Source organism: Channa argus, chromosome 11, assembly GCF_033026475.1.
Source record: "Channa argus isolate prfri chromosome 11, Channa argus male v1.0, whole genome shotgun sequence".
NCBI classification, from domain to species: Eukaryota; Metazoa; Chordata; class Actinopteri; order Anabantiformes; family Channidae; genus Channa; species Channa argus.
In genome coordinates, this window is record NC_090207.1 from 25,668,355 (window position 1) to 25,692,666 (window position 24,312).

Consider the following 24,312-nt stretch of genomic DNA (forward strand, 5'->3'; position numbering starts at 1 on the left):
AGAGCTATGTACTTGTACCTGCAAGAACAAGGGGTTTGGTTATAGTGGTAAATGCTGGAAGAATATTACAAACTAAATCAACTGTTCTTTAAAATCCACCAACGTTTTGTATACCATGCATGAAATGGACCAATCAAACAAACACAATATATCACAGAGACAGTCATATCAATACAGATGTCCAAGAATTAGGGGAAAACTGTCCATACCAAGAGACAAAATTGACTTTTAGTGTTGTGACGACCCCGTGACCTCTTGGGCCTGTGGGGCCGGAGCCTCTGAAGTTACTGTTCATAGTTCAAAATGGCCAGAATGAGATGCACAAAAACAGATACCAACGGCCTGAACCGCTCCAAAAAAAGACGCAAAACAACTAAAATCACACACAAAAGTCCTACAAATAAATATAAAATTACTGCACAAAGTTGTAAACAGAATCCATGTAGGATCCCGTTTGTACCCAGAGGCCAATACATCCACGATTAAGTAAAGCATACGGAAAGATGTAGTTGTTTGCATCGGTCATTTTAAAATAAAATTATTTTGGTTTAGGTTTATTTTGTCTTACAAAACAGTTTCCAGCTTTGTTGCTAATTATTTACAGTAATCTAGAAGTTTTTTACTAAAGTTCTCATTTACACGGAGAGGTGGTTGCCTAGAACATTAAGTATGTATGGAATATGAGAATATATACCCTTAATTATATTCTCAGTAGGTTGTTTTAGTGTGAATAAAAACTTTATGTGAAGTCACAGAAGAGGGGTCCTGTGGTGGACAAGTCTCTAGATACAAGTAATGTTTGTGTGATTTTTCTTTTTTAGTCATCACTTATAAAGTGGCAGAAATGGCTGTTTGTCTAAAAACATAAACTATGCACACTTTTTATTCTGCATGTTTTCATTCTCTGTTACTACACTCGTGCTGTCCCTGCTGATTATAATTGATTCGCTTCAGACAAATGATATATGCTACATCACAGTAAGCCTTAATTGCAGGCTCTCTGTGGTAAATGGCAGCCGGTTGCAGGCTTCGTAGAAATCATGTTTACCTTGCAGTGCAGCCACTGAAATATGGTGCAGTTCTTTGGTTCTTTACTTACATTTTTTGTAAAGTGAAAGATGTATTTTGTTTTTAAGTGAATATATGTTTAATATACAGAGTGATATAATATTATCTTTGTACCACTACTACAAAAATACCACTCTGAAATGCATTTTTGTTTTTTTACAAAAGTGTTGGCTGGTGAATTGATGGCTGAACACTGCATTGGATGTTAAGGATGGGGCTGAGGCCAGAGCTGTGCACCAGCATGGGCTACGTGCCAGTCAGAGGAAGAAGGATGTATGAACTTCTCTCCATCAGAACATAAAATGTAACAGATATGATTGTGTTTCTATGCTGTGAGCTCAACAAAAATATAAATATGATAAATGTACACATGCAAGGTCCCAGTTGGACAGAGTGATATGGCTGGTTTTTCACTGTGTTTTGAAAGGAGGGAAAAACTCCCGTTTGAAACACTGAAATGTTTTATGTCACTGTGTTGAAAATCAGAATCTTACACTGAAGGAGCCTCACACACAAAAAAAACTGCAATGTATGTTGAATTTACTTATTGCTCTGTGCAGTTTTAAATCTTTGTGGAAATCGTTGGCTTACAAATAAAAGTTATTAGTCTGTGCCTGTTATTTTATGACCATTTAGTCCAGATGGCCCAATTGTTTTTGGATTGATGTTTATTATATTTATACATTAAGTCTGAAAATTGCAAAAACGAACAAAGCGTTATGATGAAGAATTGATGATTTGTCCAAAACATATGGCAATTTATAATTTTTTCTTATAATCAACACAGAGATCATAGAAACACAGAAATAAATAGTTGTACAGGTTTTGTTTCAAACAAACAAACAAACAAACAAACAGAGTGTGACGAGTGTCACAACAGACATTCGCAGTTTAGGTTCAACGTTGTGTTGCTGAAGAATATAAATATAGAAATAAAATAGATATCATTATAAAAATAAACAAGATTACCCACTTTGTTTTATTATTATAACTCAACAGCAGCAGACATAATGCATCCGTTGGCCTGACTGTAAAAATAAAATAGCTTTATCAATTATCCTGTAATTATGTTCGAAATGTTAAAGCAATGAATAAAAGTGTTCGAAACTATTTCGCACGTTTTTAACGCAAATGCAACAGTCCCGTTTGATTCTGTAAACGACTGAAAAACGCTTTTCGTCCCCCGTCGGTCTGATCAGAGCGGTGACTGTCGGTGTGGCCTCGGTGTGGGATCGTGCTCCCTGTCTTTCTCAGCAGCTATTGACGTGTTGTTCGCAGATGGAGCAGGAGGGCTGATCTCTGCCTCCAGAGGTCATTCTCACTACAGTTGCCACTTGTTGCCAAAAGCAGCTCGGGGCTCCACCATTCAACACCAAACACATTTCAAGTATTTATTCAGACAAGCTCAATGTTTGGCTGTTGAATGCGGGACTTTAGCAGGACTCGAAGAAGACTCGGTGATCCGTTTGAGAACATTTCAGCGCATCTGACGGACAGAAGCATGGTTGATAACACAAGTATAGCAACTAAATCTGCTTTGGTAAGCGTCCAGGATTTTTCTCTATCGGATTCTTAAACTTCACTGCACCACAGCTGGTTTTGTCTCTTTCAAATGCTCTTAGTAATTTGATGTCACACGCTTTAACAGAGTCTTAGCCACTTGATTGACGTTTATCATGTCTGTTATAGTGAAAACTTTATGTTAGGCTGAACTTCAAATCAGAAAACTGAGCCCAGTGTGTAATGAGCTCATTTGTGGAGCGTGTGTTACTTAGAGAAGTTGCCCATGATAATCCACGGTCTCGTCCCCCCCCGCAGCAAGGCTCCTTCTCGCCCCCCGGCAGTCTTGCCCTGCAGGCTCCCTCCGCCTCCTCTCACAGCCCGTTCCCCGGCGCACAGTCGCAGCAGCCCGGCAGCGGCGGCATGAAGCTCGAGGCGGTCATGGAGAACCTGCAGCGGCAGCAGGCGGCGCGCCTGGCTCTGGAGGAGAAGCTCCGGCAGGCGGAGAAGGAGAAAGACCTCAGATCTATGGTGGAGTCCCAGTTACACCAACAAACTCTGGCTTTCCGCCACTATCAGGCAGCGATGCGCGGCGCGCTGGCTGCCGGAGTTGTCAACTCGTCCTCCGGGTTGACTCTCCCTCACATGGAGGTCCGCAGAGCGACCGAGGACGGGGACTCCTCCAGAGCGGGCAGCAACGATAAGGAGCGGGAAGAGGAGGGAGATGACATGGAGGAGCAGGAGGAGATCATGGATGAAGAGGAGGAGGACGATGTCGAGTTGAACCACTACCAACAACGGCAGTCCTCGCTCCAGGGAGACTGTCTGTCTCCGAAGAGCGCCCCGTTGCATCTCATGGCAAGAGTCCCGGCGGTCTTCGCCCCGGCTCGGCGCGCAGAGTCTCCAACGGCGCACCCCCAGTCCCAGCACCACGAGTGGACTTATGAGGAGCAGTTCAAACAGGTAAGACAGCACTGACCTACTGAACATTTCACCCGTGTGCACAGTGACTCAGCCGGGGATTGTGGTTCATTCGGTGATTAAAAACCCGGTTTCTTCTATCTCCAATTAACCAACATTTCGGGAATTTCGTAATTTATTGCAAGGCTGCCAAATTACCCCAACCTCCGCCCATTTCATAGATTTCAGTATCTTAGAACTTCGTGCTTATTTGTGACACTTAATAAAACCCGACACTAACCAGCTGAAATACCTGCAGTGCTCTTTCTGAAAGAAGTGCTTTTAAAAGTTGTCAGTGAACACAACACAGCTGCAGACTCCTGATAAACGTATCTAATAAAGTTGCTGCTGCAACTTTGATGTTTCCACATCCTGGCAACCGAAAGTTACTGTCAGCTGATGTAGATTAACTATTAATTAAGTCATAAACAGTTGATTATACGTAATGCGTTGTCCGTTTCAGACATACTGAAGGCTCGATTCTCCTAAAGACGTCTTCTGTTTTGTCAGCGGCTAGTTAATGACTGTAGGGTATTTGATTGATATACAGCTGTTTCTGGATTCCCAGCTTGCAGAAGACAGATCTATACTCTGAGCGGCTGTGGATGTTCCATGTCATCTCTTATTTATGATGGATCATTTACAGACTTCCCTAAATGTAATGTGTACATTAGCGACTGCATTAGCGCTGCACATTAAAGCAACCCGATGCATGGAAATGCAATTTAAATAGGGGTTGAAACCAATAGCTTCAATATACAGTGGAGACAATTATGTGTTGAGGATGGTGAGCTGAGTCGACGGAGAGAAAGTTCTGTCATCTCGACTTTGTCATTATTTGATGACACATTCACAGGTTTTTCTCGTTGCAGGTTATGAGCTTTGTAGTTGCCTGCATTTGCATTACATTTATGATCAAAGGATATGACTGCATGTAAGTCGTCCCATAGTTCAACTTCATAGACCTCGTGACCAATTCATAAAGCCTTCACTTTTCGCTGAAAACACGTTTATTTTCCTTCAGATAAGTTTCCTCAGGCTTCATGGAAAACCAGCCCCACATGCTTCAAAGATTCCTCAGGATGTGCAGTTATTGTGGGGGTCATTTGTATGTAGTCATTCAGTGTAATGGTCATGGGACAATAAAAGGATGCTTATGGCTGCTAGGCAGACAGAGTGGAGCCAGCATACTAAGCATGCTCAAAGCTGCAAAACAAAACCACATTTGAAGGCAGTAAATGCATCTTTGCAAATAGGAACAAGATGTGGGCTAAATATAAAAAGGCCCCACTGAGGCGGGCGAGTTTTAATCTGATCTGGAGAAAAAGAAACCAGTCAGTGTTTAGTGGAGCTCCTAAATCACTTCCTATAGTCCAGGAACAACATGATAGTCAGTGCAGGTAAAATGTGTAAAACAAGCGATGCAATTTTTCACGATGTGCATAAAATTTGAATCTGCATTTTTACATCGAAAGGAAGATAATTAGAGATATTAAAAGTTAAAAGTTGTTTCCACTTTGAACAAGCCAGCGGGGGGCAGTTACAGCAGAATCTAAGGAGATGAGAAATTCCCAGCGTTGACAGGAAAACAAAGATGGTGAGTGGAGATGACACCGAAAACCCGAGGCAGAGGGACAGAGAGGAATCGGGGAAAACAGAGAGAGAAGCTGTTGCGTGTAGTTTTGGCAGCAGCTCAGGAAATGCAGGAAACTGGACCTAGTAGTATTCCAGCCTGGCTCCCACCCAAAAATGCAGGGATCTCCCTGTCTGGCAGCATGCATGCACATGTGTGTGTGTGAGTGTGAGTGTGTTTGTGTGTGTGAGTGGCTGGGAGCTGGCTCCGTGCCAAACTATTACGAAACAGCAACAAAATCATGTGCTATTACACATTCGACCCTGCTTCCTCTTTGATACACAAACATTGTTAAGAAAGGTATGTGACTGTGCAGTAAAGGTGTGAATCTCTACTTCTCAAAAGAAATCATACGTGTCTTGATACATCCATACAGAAAACTATGCAGCTAAATTTGCACTGATATGATGCAGAGGCCTGTGCTGAAACTATTCAATTTAGCTGATGTCAATTTTCTGATTGGAACTTCGAATCAAATAACATTGCTGTACATAAAGTATGTGTGTCTTGCAGTGAAAGAACTTAGTACTATTACTCAAGTTGTTTCAAAATGTATTTCTTTACTCCCCTCTACTTATTTGAAAGCTGTATTGTGGATACATTCAAATGCAAAGTCTCATACGAATCTTTTTATGGATTTATGGATTTATCATCTGTCAGTACGTAAATTAGTTTCAATCAGCTCCACCTTTACAGCTGCAACAGTGATTTTTAATGCATCAGTAATTGTAATGCATTGGTGAAATTGTTTTAGAAAGTAGAAAGGTAGAAAATAGTGTTTTTGACAATTAAAGTCACTCAAAGCAGCAAAAACCAAACAGGCCCACGCAAAAACATGAAAACATTGGACACCCTGCTGCTTCACTTTATCACGCAGTGCTGCATTGAGTTTTCACTGAAAAACTGGTCTTTAGTGTGATATAACTAACTTATAGTGGCTGAAGTTGACAGCTGCTGTGCTCTGAACGTAGCACTGGTAACATGGTTAACGTTACTTGGCTCCAGCTGACTTTCTATGTAAATAATGACGTTTATTACTTGCTGTAAACCTTGATGCTGCTGCTTTTGACACGCTTAGTTTTAGAATTCCTCAGTTCTTGGAGAATCCGAAATATTTCTAGAGCTACAGATACAGTGCCCCAATCTGTAGTTTTCAACTGATGCGGTCATAGCTCTGACTCGTGTATCGATTTTCCAATCTGTATCAGTTCATCTTTAGACCTCAGCCCTGCAGGCATTTGCATGAACAGAGATAACAGTAAACTGGAGGAGAGTGAATGGCAGGACTCCAAAAAAAAAAAAACAAGCTTGTTAATGGATGTACTGAAACCATTGTGTCTGTTTGTTTTTTTTATTTCAAACACACACACACACACACACACTGTTTAGTGGCCACTGTTAAATATGATATTATGTACAGAGGGATCTCAAATGTCTGCACTGCTTTACCACACGGCAATAAAGTAACACTGACAATAATAATAACTGACATGATGTTCGCTGTGGTGAATCACTCTGTGCAAGCAGCAATTAAAAACTTTCTGAAGGAGACAGAAAAAAGATAGTCAGATAAATAGTTAGATAGATAGATACTTTATTTTCATTGTACAAGGATGTACAACTAGCTGTACACTCTCTGAATACTGAATACAGAAAAAAAACAGAGTTCAGTATCAGATTTTCAAAGAAATCTAATTTCATGTTTAATTTATATATACAAATGTGTGACGAGTAGGAGAACACAACACGTGCACAGCCACAGGGACTAACATGGACTTTACATATTTTCCTCTTCTACCTCTTTTCACCTCATTCCTGTTTAAAAGTCTGAAAACTATTTATAACTTATATGGAGTATTATTTTTTTTATAAAACAAATCTAAAATAAATCAGTTTCCATAAATCGCCTCCCTTTGCACAACTTTGCAACAAATACATTTTCATTTTATGTGAGTATACTGTTAAATATCTCGGTGATAGACATGTACCAGAGGTGATAACTGCAGTTTAGATTTAAACCTGGACTGAAGTGAAAGCAACATGTTTGGTTGACATACAGTACTTGGTAGTTTGGGGATTTAATGTGAGACTTTAATGTACAGAATCATTATTGCGTCATAAAAATTAGTGTTCTTGATTCTAGTATTTACTACTGTCAATCATAGTCCAAATTATTTCTAGAAACTTCCAGTAATAATATCTAAGGAGATTACAATGAGGTGTTTGCTGTCTGTGTCAGCATGGTGGAAATTTGCTCTTAAAATCCTAGATAGACCAAAACTGTTTTCTGCTTTGTGTTGTTGCTCAAAATCTTCACAGATGGACAACAGAGCAGATTTCAAAGCATTAGACATGATTGAATAATGTCATTTAATAAACATGTCAGTACATTGTACTTCTTCCAGCTTGTTGTTCCAACATTTAGACGAGTGTTGGAAGAGGAGGAGGAGGAGTGGGAGGAGGAGGAGGAGGAGGAGGAGGGAGCTCCAGCTGGACTGGTGTATGATTTCACTCCCCTCCCCCTGCCACTCAAATCACTCACTCTGCAAAAATATCTTTTTCACACGTCACTGGAATAGTAATAGTATCCTAGTAAGGGCTATACGCCACATGTACTTATAACAAGTTAGTTTTATGACGGGAAGATGTTTTTGATGTGAGTGCAGTGGCTGAATGACACTAACCAAAGCTGAAACGCCTCTGAATTCAAAGGTAAACCTGCATATGAAGCTTCCCAAAGTAGCACATTTATTATTATTATTAAACATTTAGGTCTAATTTAGAAGAAGGCAACAACAGAGTTTTATAACGAGTTTCTTTGTTTGTGTATTTTTTTTGCAGTACAGCTGATTTTACTGGCCCCAAATTAAGGACCTAACTTAATCTGTCTGCTTAAAAGGGCCATTTTCTTATTGTATGATTTAATTAAGGAAGTTTATTACATTGATCATTTGTAAAAGATTAGAACAATACACTCTAATACAAATGTACACTTAGATGACATTTCTGCTAATGATGACTTTTGAATCCATTCTGATGATAATCCCAATTATGGTGCATATACTAATATTTAAGTGAATGGTTTCAGAAAGACCACCAACACCACGGTGTATTTATACTTTTGAACTTTTTTAACAAAAACACATAAATACACTTTTTTGTTTTCTGGACTTAAAACTAAACAGGTTGTAATACCATAAAACTTTAATCACATCCCGCAGACAAAAGTTTGCATTAGTAGACCTTATTCAAAATGATTATTATACACATTATTTATTGTATTTATCTTCAAATCATTGTACTGTAAACATAGTCGTTTTTTTATTTTTTATTTTATGAATTACTCTATTTTGAATTTGAGATTATTGCATCAAATACATCATGTTTCAACTACATACAGGGGTGTTGCGTGCACACAAATTAGCAGAAGCAAATGGGATTGTTAATTTGTTAATAATTGTTGCGGCATGACTCAGCACACAGTAAACTGTAGTAGGACAGTTGAATTCTTCAAATGTTTATTCCGGATTTTTCAGCCATACAGTATCCAAGGGCCTGTCTTGAAAAACAATCAGCCCTCCAATCCCGACCCTTCCCCCCCTCCAGCCCTGCACCACCCACTTTAATGCGACCATAAAACCTGAAGGGGAGACCTACTTTTAAAAGAGGCACATGCCGCCGCTGTGCCGTAACTCCTGTGTCAACATTCTGTTAGGGATGTGGAAACTCATTCCGGTGCCGTGAAGCTGCCGTGAAACATTCAATGGAGCAAAGATCCCGATTCCTTCGACAGCTGTGCTGCACTTTAAAATGTGCTTTGTCACTGAATCTGTTTTCATGACATTCCTGAATTCTTTCACTGCGTGCTATTACAGTTATATGTTCAGCTGACACTTGGGGGGAAAGAGGGGGGTGGGGATCAGGAAGAGCTGTAGAGAGAAAACAGAAGATGTGATAGAGGGAATGGAGGATCTGAAAGGGTGTGGGATTGTGTATATATGTGTTGTGGTGGCAACCGAGGCGAGAGTACAACTGGGTGCAGGCTTTCACTTTGTACCCCAGGAAGCCCCGACTTATAGGTTTCTGATCAACTTCATTACAGATGCTAAGTTCACTCGTGTACAAGATTGACTAAGCCTGAACCTCATGTTATGGCAACAAAGCTTAGCAGACTCAGACATGGGAAGGTGCCGCTCATGCACAGATGCTGTCTTGGCCCCCATCAAGTGCTTGTGAATACAATTCGCACATTATTTTCTTCCACTAAATAAAAAATATTTTTGGCCCCGGCAGCATTTTCTATTTTAAATTCTTATTCTCGGGATGACGTTTTAATTTTTTATAAAGATTTTAATACTCGTATTTCCCTTCTGAATAACGCAGTAGCAGCCACAGACACATCCACAGCCTGGCTCCTCCACAGTCCCTCTATGATAATAAGCGTGGACTTTGTCTTTTTAGACTTTTCATTCTGTATCATTGTGTGAAAGGAGCGAGGAGTCAACATGCAGTGAAAAGTGGGCTCGGCACAATGCACCATTGAGACGTACTTGTTTTTACTGCAAAGGGCTCCTCTCTTTTCATTAAAACAGAGGCAGGGTCAGCTTGTTCAAACGCACCCCCCCCCACCCTCAATGTGGGTGTTACTTTTTAATCGCGGCAGCCTGGAATTTCTGCAGCTGCTCGCAAAAGCCCCCCCCTCTCTGTTTATGAGATCTGACTGTTGGGCAAACATTGCCTCACCACCGTGTCTCTGACTGGCTTTTTCCATCCCGCCATTGTTGGGGAGGCCCTCAGAATTACCATGACGACGTGTTCTCTTTTGATTAAATGCATGCGTATGTCAGTTTTTAGATCCTTTTATGTCATGTCGTTGCTGCTAGCGATGGTATAGGAGAACTGTGGTGTAACACAATATAATGATTCAGTGCCTCACGTCATTAGTTACGGGGCCCTGAGAGGCCCTTAGGGGGTGAGTTATTGGGCTTGGAGCAGGAACCTCTATAATGGGATGGTGTCACAAAAATTAAAGGGCCAAAATAAATGGTGTGAAGAGCTAGTTAAGTTAAAACTAGAGTAATGAAATGAGATATGATTTGCTTTTTTTTTTTTTTTACAATCATAACACTTACAAAATTAACCCTTTTTATCTGCATTCCATACACGTGATCTAGCACAATCTGTCCACGAATCACCTCTATTTAATATCAATACAGCTTTAGATCTTTGAGTTGCTTTTTTGACATCTTTAAGCAGCCATTGGTTTCATTATGGTACATTATAAGGGTCAACATTTTTTTTTTTGCATAATCCCAATTTTTATTCCAAGCTTTTATGTCTGAACTATTAACTCATTTGCTATTGTTACCAGGACATCAAAGTTCTGGTGCGTGATAGCAGGTAGAGTAGGGATCTACTATGCCATATGTAAGGGCTGATGAGACCAAAGCCTGGGTCATTGAGCAGGTTGATAAAATCAATCTGGTGTGAGAAAGGTTGCAGTGCTTGTTGTACTTGACCATGGTATTTCTGTGAGAGTGGAGACGTTTGTGTAAGTCTAAAAAAAGTCTGTGTTTCCACTGCATCTAAAGAACCATAAAAATGAAGCAAGCCTCCGTCCATCCACTATCTTAACCACTTATCCTGTTCAGTGTTGGCGGGGCGGGGGGAGAGAGAGCTGGGGTCTACAACAGCTGTCATTGGGTGAGAGGCGGGGTCCACTCAGGACAGGATTTCAGTTTGTCTCAGGGACATACACAGACAGACAACCATTCACACTCACATTCACACCTATGAGTCAGCAATTGACCCAACATGCATGTCTTTGGACTGTGGGAGCGAAGCAGAACATCTGGAGGAAACCCACACAAACTCAGGACATTCTAGCCATTGTATCAGGCACCAGCACTAACCACTCCACCTTGCTGCTCTAACAATAAAACAAGAAGTAAAAAACTTTAAGAACAAGCTGTAACTAAATCTATCCACCAGAAACTAAATAAGGACCCTGGTTTCTTGGTCAAGGTGATCATTTTCTGGAAATGGTTCACGTGTACCTGGAGGTATTCCAGACTAAATTATTAAATCTTTACTGCATTATAACACCATTTGGATGACAAGAGATAAATAAATCATAGATTTCATAGATAAATATTGAAGTTGCTTTGGTTTTTTTTTTCAAAGGGAGAAATAGTGTAATTCCTTTATTTGTTTCTTATTGTGTGTCAGTTTAGTGTTTTTGCCTCTACAACAGATCCGTCCCTGCATAGGCTACAGAGAGCAAACCCAAAGCAAAAAAAAATTCACTGATTCTTCAATATAAGTGACCTTCAGCCTCATTTGCATTCTCTATAATGGCCAATCAGCATTTTCTGACTCCATGTATGGAATCAAATGCAGTGCAGTCAATGGCTGGAGATTCGCATGTGCCACCTGTGTAGCGGCGCTGCGCTAACAAGATTAAGTAATCATTGATGGACAGAACGCAAGCTAGCAGATTAGATTGCTGCCATAAAAGTCCGTTCTTTTGTGTCAAGGCCTCTCTGGTGTAGTGGGGAGGAGCTGTTGTTGTTGTCGCTGATTTAGTGCCTATGTGATGATCCCTTTGAGGTGCTTCATTCTGTCCTCCCTCTGTGTCCACAGCGGTGAAGGCAGGAGAGCTTCAATTTACCTCTGAATGTCGACTTTTAAAACTTTAAAATGTTGATGTGACATGTAAGAAACTAAGAATGAGTGGAGTGGGATTCTGTGAGAGATCACTCCACCTGCAGCAGTGTTACAGAGCATCTTCTCTCACAAACAGCCCGTGGTTGCAAACAGACACTGATTCATTGGTGACAGCAGAAAATGACCTGTCACTGATATTTTGACATTATAGGGTACATTTTTCTTTTACATATTTCTTAAATAAAGATATGCTCCAACACTTAAATTACGGTGTAGAGGTGCAGTGGAAGCCTCCCGTGACACCAGACTCGCTGAACAGTAGCAGCAGCTCAAAGATTTTCACCTCTAAAAGCGTTTTGAGCAAGGTTCAACCTACAGACCAACAACAACACGAACAACATTTTCAATTAGAATAGCAAGTTTGGTAACATTCTTATTTATTGTAATTTGATACCTACCTATGAATTGACGAGGGGCTGTGCAGAGTTTAGTTAATATGTATGAGAGCAGGGCTGTGCAGAGTAGAGAGGACTGATTTCTGACTGTCCCAATACACCAATGATACAGGACCCAATAAAACAACCAGACTTGCAGTTTGAAAATTGTTGAATGTGATTTATTAATGAATTAGGTGCAAAGAGTGTAGAAGGGCTTTAACGGGAGAACGCTCAACGAGGAATCTGGTAAAAAATGACAGATTAGTCCCAGATCTAGCAAGCCGACTCTGAAGGGCAGGTCTGATCTGAGAAATATGGAAGGTCGGGTGGATGCGCAGAGGTCTGGGGGGGGTTGAAGTTGCCATGTGATTAACAACCTTAGTGATGGGAAAGGGTCCGAGGAACCGAGGGGCCAGTTTCCTGCATTCCACCTTGAGAGGCTGATTGGTGGTGGACAGCCACATTTTTTTGACCAGGCCGGTAGCAGGGAGCCATGGAACGATGGTTGTTTGCCCACACGATATCCGGATTGCTGGAGACCAATGTGGGCAGACAATCTGGTGACTTAGACAGGGAAGAACACTGGTGAAAGCAATAACGATGATTGTGGAGAGAGATATGGAGAAAGGGTGAGACACTGTGCCTGGTGGCTCAGTGGTAGAGTAGAGTGGTATGCATAAGGCAGCGGGTTCAAATTCCTCCCCACCAGCTGTGGCCCCGCCCAGTCACCAAGGGCAACCTTGGTGTTTGTCCCAAGCCCGGATGAAAATGGGACGGTTGCAACTGTTGTTATTCCTTTGTGTCACAGTAAGCTGCACTGTAGTAGAGCGCTGTGAAGCAGAGCAGCTGCAGCACCAGCAGGTTGAGACCCATAACATTAAAGTTCAGTAAAAAAAAAAGGATTCAAGTTATTTATTTAAGTTAATACTGATCATTTAAAATATGCCCAGATGGATGATACCATAACCACACGTTAGCTCAGGACATTTCTAATTTAAACACACATATTGACCTTTGATATAACCACATTAATTTGTTGTACAGATATTCAGATCACCAAACAATACACAGTTACTTGTACAACATGGCAGCATATCCATAACATGTGGGACATTTAGGGTTAATCACCTTAATCCTGCAACATATACTGGACATATACTAATATAAGGAAATTATATGTTTGTTCTTTCTGGCAATTTTAAATTAACCAACATGGTCAGATATACAATATGAAGGTCCAGTTATAGCTATGACTTGGATGTGTTAAAGTGGTAATTATGGTAACTCATGACTAACATGAATGCAGCATCTGTCTGTCACCATTTTATTCAAACGGTTTGGGCCTATTGGAAGTGGCAAAGTAAAAATATAAATATTATCTCTACTCCCAGTCCCGACCACGATCATCACCGTCACTCTGCTTGGTTTGTACAGCTTCTGTTCATCCGATAAAAAGCGCATTTATAGAGCAAGAGAAGCACTGGATAATGAAAATGTGCTTTAGTCCTGTGACGGGATACGTTTGTTTGAAACCTACGAAGAATTGAAATGTGAACCAGTACTGCATGTATTGTTGAGGTTGGGGTGACTATCTGACAGACACAGAAGGAGATACAGACACCAGTTCCATCTGTTGGAGCTCCTGATGAATATGTTTGTGCAGGTGTGTGTGTGTGTGTGCACGAGCATTATGCATGCCACCACATTCCTATTGAGATCCTTGAGAGGCCTCTCTGAACCAATACTGATACCATATACTCACTTGTTAGCAGACGTGTGTCTGCGCAGCTTAGCAAGATGGTCTCTGCCTCTGCTGTGGCCCCAGATTGAGGGTAATCTGGACCTGTCGGCTCTCATCTGCTCAGGCCAACAGGACACAATGATCAGTTGTAACATAAGTTAATTAAGCTCTCTGCCCCTCAGGACATTATATTCATAAAGCCTTGCTTTCCAGCTGGACATGATGTGGTGGACAGAGCAAAAATGTTAAACCGAGAGAGAAAACTGAGCATAAGGAGGAAACAAAAGCATATCAAGATCAGAAAATGGCTGAAGGTGCATAAGGAGAGTCATGACGAAAACAAAGAGGCTGAATTTGTTAATGTTTTCTTCATCATCGTCACCTAACATACGGCTCTTTTGCATGTTTTACATAAACAACACAATGAAGATTTTGCATTCATTTTGTATATTTGTACACTGCTATGGGTATATTTGTGGTGTGTATAAAGAGCCCAGCCTTCTTTTCTGGCCAAGCCACGCAAGCCTCATGCAAAGAAAGTTCAAATTCAACTATTAAAATTAAATCCACATTTATGATAATATAGTAAGAAGTGCATGTGACTTAAATAGAATTTTGGACTATATTGCTCTAACAGCACTTATTAGAAGAGACAAGCCTCTTAGGAACGAAAAAATTAGGGGTTTGTGTGTTTTAGTGTTTGTAGTTATTAATTATGGAATGAGCAAATGGGAAAGTTGGTGATGTATTTACACAGAACTGAGACTGAGAAGCGTGGAGGAGACCAAAATGTATTCAATTTGTCCACATCAGTTCCACAACCTTGACTACATTTCCAGTTTCCACTTCATTCATGTGACACTCAAGAGCAGTGATCAGCTGACAGTTTAACTACTTAATGCTAATAGACAAATAACTGGTTCAAGCTGTTTAGTATATGATTGGATGCTTTTTTAGTTTTATTACTACACTAATGTTCGTACATCCCATCGTGACAGTAACAGAGCAGCACTAATGCACTGTGAGGCGTTTAAAGAACTGACTACATTACTTTAATAAAAAGGCAGGAAAGCAGGAAATAAGGACAGGACGCACAGCATTAAGGAGCTACAGAAATCCTACAGCAAGAAGAAAACATTATTGCATTATGTGTTGCATTATTTTATCATTTGCACCTGATTGAGGTCAAGTAAACGTGATGGATGGTTGAACATAAACCCACTGCTGCTTTCAGGTGGAGAAATATTTTATAAGCTCACTTTGCACTGCTGCATGTCATCTCCTTCTGTGTGCGTGTACGGCACAGGCAGGAGAGGTAGGAAAAGTTGCTGTTGATTTTACTGCTGCAGAGCAGAAAAAGATAATGAAGTGTTTCCTTTAAAATGTCTTCAGCCAGGCAGCAGCAGCAGCAGGGTGGCACAGAGGAAGCTGGAAAATGCAAGTGGCAGTTCAGAGCCTCTGATTCAGGAGGTCAGTAATGCTACCCCCCCCCTCCCCCACACACACACCAACACCCCCCCCCCCCCCCCCCCCCCCCCCATCAATAATGACTATCTCGAACACACAGACATGGTATCTCAGATGCCCCCCCAGCCCCCACTTCCAAATCACTCATTTGGCTGTGAGTGACAGGCCGACATCCGCCTAACAATAGCTGCTGGTCATGTTTCCTGCTCTCTTCTCACACCACTGCAGCCCGATGGAAAGACAATACCCTTTCTGGCTGATAGAGAGGTGTGAGGTGACACTCTACTGAGAGAGCTTCCCCAGTCACTCCACTAATCAGGAGAAGGAGGGTCCCCTACCAAAACACAGGCACTACCTCTACAGTTCCGCATGCAATGTCAATGGACATACATGAGGACAGCACTCTGTATACCTGACTGATATGATTAAATGGTCTGCACCTATATAGGCCTTTTCTGATGATCTCCTTTCGGCTTATCCCGCGAGTTCGGGGTCGCCTTTTCTACCTATCGGAATTCAAAGCGCTTCTTATTCACCCATTCACACTCTCAATCACACACACACTCATACAACGACATGTTACTGGAGGAGCCGGGGATTGAACCAACAACCGCGTGATTGATGGACGACTGCTGTACCTCCTGCGCATTGAGCATCTTAAGTTAAATCTTGACTTAAATGTTGAGTTAAATGAGAGTAATAATAATAATAATAATTTGACAAATAATTTATCATATCACTTTGCCTGAATGATATTTTGTTGAAGTATCCTGAAAGCAGCAGCAGGTAGAGACTAAAAACAGTGTTTTGTTAGCATGAACGCTTAATGCAGCTTTACATAAGGCTTTTGTGGTTATCTCACAACAGATTACGGCGCAGATTTTTTATTTATTTATTGTCCTTTCGTCTTATCCCGTGGGTTCAGGGTCGCCACAGCGGATCATTGTCCGCATGTTGATTTGGCACAGTTTTTATGCCGGATGCCCTTCCTGACGCAACCCTCCCTGATTTCTACCGGGCTTGGACCGGCACTGCACAGCTGGGGATGGGAATGGGCTGTTAAGGGTTCAGTGTCTTGCCCAGGGACACTTCGACATATAGCCAGGGCCGGGGATCGAACCACTCACCCTGTGGTCAGTGGACGACTGCCTTTACCAACTGAGATTGCAGAGGTTTACTGACGCAAACCTCCGACCCTATTGTGTACACTTTGATTCAAACCGCACCGATTCAAAGTCTGTTTAAACCATTTTTAAAATAAAATATTAAACTTTAATAAATGATGTTGTAGTTTATTTTATATACAAATTATCCATCACTACATTTCCCAGTCAGTGACCTTTTTTGGCACAATTTATAGTTAACACGTAAAATATGTTTAGCCACAGGAAAAGTCCCTTCAGAAGAAGCTCTTCCGTGTTTCTAAGCAGTCTACATCTGTTAAGATGGAGGCAGAGTAAGATGCAGGCTGTGTTGGGGACAAACGTCCTACTAGCCATTGTGTTATAGCAGGAGTGTGTGTTTTACACAGGATTCATCTCAAAGATCCTAAATATTAAGTGATTATGCAGGAGACTTCATAATTGCCAGACATCAGTGACAGTGATTTTCTCAGGTCTTATGAGATATCTGAAGTGAGAACACACTAAAGAGTGTTTGTCCTCTGGCACCATTCTCAATGGATTGTGCTTCTGTTTCCACCTGTTGAAAATAGCTTGAGCTGTACCACAACAATAACCAAACACATTAATGTAGAAGGGGCTTCGTGGCGGATTGCAGGTGGGTGAAGGGATGTAGACTGTGAAACAAAAATCCGAATGAGCTAAGACGTAAGAACTCACCTTTCTCTGAAAGCACTGACATAGCGACCACAACATGCAGTACAAATGCGATGTACTACTGATGGCTTTGATACTAAATCAGCAGTGCTTTTATGGAAAAACAAACTTGTTCTTAGAAAGTTGGCAAGTTGAACCAACTTTGAACTTGCACTAGCACTAGTCTAGAACTAGCACCTAATTCAGGTAAGACAACAACAGGCTAGTACACTATCTGAAAAGCTACACCTATGGGGCATCTGAGAGGGAATGGGTGAACAAAGCACAGCATTTGGTCGTTTATGGTAGAAGACGCGTTGCATCAGGGTCGTTAGAATTGTCTTGACAAAGTTTAGTGGAGTGGCTGTAATCAATTTGGATATTGGAGTCAATAATTCTTTTTTTTTAGTCTTTCGGTTTATCCTGTATGTTCAGGGTCACCACAGCAGTTTATTAGTCAGCATGTTTATTGATCACATTTTTACGTTGTATGACTTTCCTGATAAAACCCTCTGCAATTTTACCAGGCTTGGGACCGGCACTGCATGGCAGGGGATGGGCTACTGGGGGTGGGTTGGGGGAGATCTGGGGCGCAAACCTCCGACCCTATGGTCTGTAGGTGGCCACTCTACTAACTGAGCCATTGAGTCCATCCTTCCATCCATTATCTGTCACCGCTTATCCTATTTGGGTTGCAGGGGGGCTGGAGCCTATCTCACCTGTCATCGAGCGAGAGGCGGGGTACACCCTGGAAAGGTCGCCAGTCTATTGCAGGACCACATAGAGATATACACAGACAGACAACCATTCACACTCACATTCACACCTACGGACGATTTTAGATTCACCAATTAACCTAGCATGCATGTCTTTTGACTGTGGGAGGAAACCAGAGTACCCGGAGGAAACCCACGCAAGCACGGGGAGAACATACAAACTCCACATAGAAAGGCTGCGGCCGACCGGGGCTTGAACCCACAACTGTCTAACCCTCTATTGAGTCAATAATTATGATTAGGATTATTGACCTGGTTTGTCTGTCTAGTAGGAAACTGCAAAAATAAAATTATTACATAGTAGCAATGTAGTAGAAAAGATGTGAAATTAGATGTGACCCCAGCTGAGTAATTAGCTATTGGTGTTAACGGAACCCCACATCCCAAATTCAAGTATCTCCTCTGTCTGTCAAATGAAGTGGACGGTCGAGCAGTTCGGAGATGTTGGAACCTGTTCTTCATTTCATGTTAAGAATACATGACGTGTTATGGAGATTATAGTGAGTGATTAGGTTTTTCCCCCTTCAAATTGCTAACAGCACTCATGACCACATTTCATTCAAACACGTGTGTTGACAAGAGGCTGTGACAGTTAATGAATGTGTAACCTGACCTTCATACACCAATGAGTTGAAAGACAGCATCAGCACTGGGAAAGCAGTGCTGCTGTGTCTTTGCTCAAACAGGCGATCAAAGCAACATCACTCCACAGTCTTCATTACCACTACTAACTGTATTGTTTGTAGTTGTCAATCGGTCGCTCTTTCTTTTATACATCGTACTGTGTGTACAGTATTTCCCCTTTGTTTCCTATAATGGCTTAGGTTTGTAATGGATTCCACTAAGAAAAGAGAAATAGAAAGAGGATAAATCATTTTGGAAATGTTAAGCCTTTTATTGCGACTTTCTTAAAATAAAACGAACATTAGCTGCCAGCTGTGTTATTTGTGCTTGCAGTTAGTAGATGGCACTGCAACAAAAACCAGGTACTTTTGTGCATTGTTTTGCCTCACTTACATGTTTAGACTCCTTTTAAATAAATTATTATTATTATTATTATTTTTTTTTTTGACAGAGGGCTCAACTAAATTTAATTTTTACACGAAAGGTCAATGCCTCTGACTTTCCTTTTTTAAGGTAAGCTCTCTGTAGCAGGTTGACTAAATCTTTATGTCATAGGTACTACGAAAGTATCTCAACATTTTCAGATATTTACTAGACAAAACGATGAACCGAGTAATCAACACTAAAATCTGCAGATGAATCAATGGTAAAGTTGTCTTAGTTAGTTGCAGCTCTGCAATCCAAAATGGCTGTTTTGAGTAACAGATCAATGAATATTAAATGGTAGTAATTTACCAAGAATATGTTGTAGCATGCGTTTGTGCTTCTTTATTGGCTATATTGATGTTTGTCTAAAGAAGCATGGCAGGAAAAGGCGACTCTGCTTGTTTTAATAAAATACGCGATAAATGCATTAATGAGCATAAAAATTTTCATTCATGGAATGTAACCATAAAACTGCACAGAACAGGAGGTGATAGCCTTGTGCATGCCATCTGCTGAAGATGAGATTATACCAGAGTGTGTCCTTTTGTTTCTGGAGAGGTCCCAGAGGAATGTCACAGTTGATGACACATGGAAATTACTTGCATGGTTCTTTGTCCAGACTTGCTAAAGTACCTTAATACCTACCCTGAGTGGCTGGAAAGACAGGGATGAAAGGTGGACAATGGGACCAAAGAAAGAAAAGTGACTGCATGTATGTGGATAAATTATAAATACCTCAAAATAAAAAACAAACAAACAACATTTTCATTGTAACTAGGAGATATTCAGCCAGGCATGTGTTCTTAGTTCACAGGGTCAGGAAAGCAATCAGTAAATTCAAGCTGAAGTGGAGCTGAAATCAATACAAACTAGATATGGTTCCTAAGGTGCTTATGGATTCCTTGGTGTGAAAAAAGGAAACAGTTGTACTTCCTGTCTTTGTTTCTTTCAGCTGAGATTGCACGAGAAAACACATTGTACAAACAGAGGAAGGCTAGTAGTACTGTGAGAAAAGCTCTCATTTACAAAGATCTTGGCCGGCGGGTCATAGGTAAATAATTGGTCACTTTGATTCACTACAGCTAAGACAGCATTAACAATGGTCCTTACTAATAATGTTAATTGACATTTATAGCTGCCGAAATTATTTGGCATCAGTGGTAGCACTGTAAATCCAGGACGAGATGTGTAATGGAAAAAAGAAGCTTTTGTTTGCCTTCAGTCATATTCAGGCTTCTGACAAATGTCTCAGCATAGTAAGACATGGACGTGGAAAAGATTATTCACAGTTGCTCACTAGGGAATGAAGAATCAATATTGACCTTGTTGGAAAAAGCCAAGGGAGACCTATAATATTAGTGGAGGAGTCAGCAGCAGGAAAAGTGTGCTTGTTTTGTTGGAGTCCAGCAGACCCCATATGATTGTGTGAGGAAGGATGTTGACAGACAGGGGTCTTGTTCAGGGACCCATCTCTAACACTCAGTCTTCAATAATAAGGCGAAGGTCCTTTAAGAGTATTGTCCATTTTCCAGTGTTTGTCTTAAGTCACAAGATGTATTATTAAAGCATTGCTCTGTCAATCACGTCCTTCCCTTCCTTGAGGAAAAATAAACGAAAAACAGTAACCAAAATATACAAAGTACAGTCAGGTATCATCTGCACAGATGGAGACCTTATTTTCATAGAGTCAGCCATATTTGGCATAAAGCAGCAAGGTTAGTGCTGTATCATAAGCAGATCAGATGGTGACACTGAACCAGCCAGCAGCTTCTACATATCACATACCCACACAACCGTTAGATTTCCTGTGAAAATATCTTTCTTATCTAACATAAAAATATCTACACATCTTCTCTTGGACTTCAACCTGTTAAAGGAACTCATACAGTTTGCAGACTAGATGTAACAGCATTTTTAAGGTAGTCTTCAAAGCAAATAATGCTAAAGCGTTAGCAAATTCAGTATTTAGATATAAAATGTGTTGTACATTTTTTATTTATTTGTGATTGATAGAAATAACCAAAACACCAAAGATTTAAACATTTTACAATAAAAAATGTCTTGTTGATTACAAATGGGAAGCCAAATAGCTGACAAACAAATATCCACTTAATGACATTTTCAAAAACTAGGGCTATAGCACTGTATGTATTTCTGTCCACACCTTTATTAGGGGAGTGAAACATCAGCCTGAGCTGAGGTCAAAATAACAATAAATGCTGTCAGATGAAAGACAGCTTATATATAGAAAAGATTTTGTCCGAATACATGTAAAGCTTTTATCATTTTAGATGTAAATGTTTTGTGTATGCAAAAGAAAACTGTATTGCTGCTGGAGCTTGGAAACTCCATTGCTCAAATGTACGTATCTTTATGTACAGTGATACGAGACACAAACCGGCTAAATATTTGATGCAGATTAATAAGTAACGGAAATAATTAACTGCAGCAATCAAAACAAAAATAAACATTTGTATATATGTTCTCCAATCACCACAGTCTTTTAAAGGTTACTACTTTTTAGAAATGTCCATAACTAAAAGACTCTGCTGAGAAATGAACTTAGCCTATAATGGATTTATCTTCTAAAAAACACATAGAAATACTAGATGGTTATTTTGACAATTATTAGAGAGTATTCACAAGCTAAATGAATGTGTCCATGCTCCAACTTGTTCGGACACAGACTGTGTGTACATACAAACTGTCACTTTAAGAATGTGGCTCTGCCATGTAATGTGATCCTCTTTAATCAGCGTGTACTGCTGTGAAATCTAACGTGGGCTTGCTAACACTTTGTTTCTGTTTGGCATAAGCACTGTTTGACTGCCTCTGACCTACTTGGGAGCCCCTGCCCATCAGAATCCTGCTTAGTCTTCCTACATACCTACGTTGGAGGGGATGATTAGATTTAAACAACAGATTAGTGATTGAGCGCATGAGACCATTTTTGTAAAGGGTGTGTTGGAATGTTAAAGATTTTTAATTACTCAAAATCTTCTCCCAAGCACTAGAAGGATTTAGCTCACGTCTTAATTGTGAAAAGGTTCTCTTTACAGTAAAAGCAGTATGAATGAAGCTTAGATGTTGTTTTCCAAACTAGCTAATATCACCTCACAGCAGATTATCAGCTTGCCAAACTAATCCTACATCCTATTTCAGTGGTGGTAAAGCCTCATAGGTTTTCTTATTATGGACTGATGTCTCCTGTTCCCGCTCAAGAGCAACCTTTACTGTTTTATTTTGAAGCAGTACTTTGACATATGTGAGCCACATCTGCTTCTCTCTCTCTCTCTCTCTCTCTCTCTCTCTCTCTCTCTATATATATATATATATATATATATATATATATGTTATGTGGCATAACATTATGAACACTTGTGCAATTTAATGCAACCCAACCCAGAAGCTCTGCCATGGATTCTACTTTTACAAGGTTATTATTTCTCAGTTTTTTGGTTGAAACTGTCAGAAATGTGATAATTCTACTATGTGTTTATCATTGAGGTCAAAGTGGGTAGTGGGAAGTGGAATCGCACACGAGTGGAATCGTACTGGAGTTCATTACCACCTTTTCTTAACACTGTAAAAGTAGAATTCATGACAGTGCTGCTTTGTTGGATTGTATTAAAATGCACATTTGGTCATAATGTTATGCTGATCGGTCAATATTTGTAATATTTGGGTTTAGTTAAGGAACATTAAATACTTCTGTAAGCACTTATTAATTCACATGGTTTATAAAGTGTGAAGGTTACCAGCTAAAATTATTGAAAAGGCATCACTTCACGTGAGGTTGTACAGCAGTGTCAGAGCATCTTCACTTACAAACTATATTTTGCTACATCTACATACAAATGCAGCCATCATCAGCTTTAATCAACAGGTTACTCATGTGTTAAAGCTGACATTTTTGGCTTTGTAACCAGTTTGTTCAATGGTACAACCTCCATAAATGTTCACTCTCCTCAGAGCAGCACTGTAACACCAGCAGAATGGGAAAAGCAAAACACATTATGGTTCATTAAATAAAAGACCAGATGTTGTTCAGCGTTTTGATTGGCTGATACTGATCTTTTAAAATACGCATGTAACCCCAGCAGTATATAGATTTAAGGGCACGTCGCACAACAACTTTCAGTTGTGTCACATTTCAGTACTACATACAAAACTAAATGTACACAGTAAGAACAACATGAAATGTTATCAGGGCTCTAGTGCATTTGACAGATCCATAGATTTTACGTATCTGACAAAAAGGAAATGATACCAAGAATTTATTGTTTTTAATAATTTGTATATTGATGTTTTTTTACTGGTGTAATTAGAACCATCATTTGTATCTGATTACAGGGAAAACACAGACCTGAAGGTTGTATTGAATCCCTTCTAATGAATTAAATATTTACAATTAACTGCTGGAGCTTGGCCAAGTCAAAATGCCAGAAGGGTGAACTGAACGTGCACATTATGTCATCATACAACTTACGTGGACTTCACAATCATAAATGTTAAAAGGCTGACGAAAATGAAAGTTTACTCGCTGCTGAAACGTTAAAACATTTGACATATACTGTAAGGCTTTGAATGGAAGTTCAATTTTTTTTGTTTCAAAAGACCTTTTAGTAAATGGTAGAACCAGAAATTAAAGGTTTGTCTCATCTTTAGTCTTTGTCCACAATTATTAACTCAAATCCACTCAAACATTCAAATCCTGTTTTACGATTAGCAAAAAGAACAAATCTATCTCAATACGTGACCGACACTCTCATCCAGAGTGTTGTGTCTTCATTTCCCTTAGCCGAGCCGAGCAGCTGCTCCTCTACTGGTGAGATTTTAATCGGATTACTATAACCTAATTCATCTAATAGATGGAGGCAAATCAGACCATAAATCAAGGGACACAAAACAAGGGCTACACGGCAGGAAATCGCTGGAGCGAGCCATTATTTTTCCCTGCATTACAAAATAACAAGCTGCGGCAGGCTGGCTATTGATGAAAACATTGTGGCTTTTACATGGTTAACAGAGAAGCCGAGTACAGTATTCAGGAAACGTGGAGCGCAAAATAAGAGAGCGAAAGGAAAGTGGCTGTGGATAAACCCAGCGGGGGATGGGGTAAACTGACTGGGTGGGGGGATTGGTAAATTTATGGCTAAGTGCGACATCATCAAACAGAGCTGGTATTTCCTGCCCG

At 40.3% G+C, this 24,312-nt stretch overlaps 1 protein-coding gene across 2 annotated transcripts in view; it reads left to right on the top strand.

Annotated features, from left to right (window-relative positions):
* The first annotated feature begins 2,292 nt into the window (after positions 1-2,292).
* The window catches only part of arid3c (AT rich interactive domain 3C (BRIGHT-like)), a 73,075-nt gene continuing 51,055 nt past the window's right edge, over positions 2,293-24,312 (top strand). Inside the window, exons 1-3 of one of the 2 annotated variants that reach the window (XM_067521851.1) lie at positions 2,293-2,608; positions 2,887-3,531; positions 15,398-15,475. In XM_067521851.1, the coding sequence (XP_067377952.1) occupies positions 2,492-2,608; positions 2,887-3,531; positions 15,398-15,475 (840 nt within the window). In that variant the 5' untranslated portion in view covers positions 2,293-2,491. The remainder of the gene's footprint in view (positions 2,609-2,886; positions 3,532-15,397; positions 15,476-24,312) is intronic. The other variant, XM_067521853.1, reaches the window with a different exon arrangement.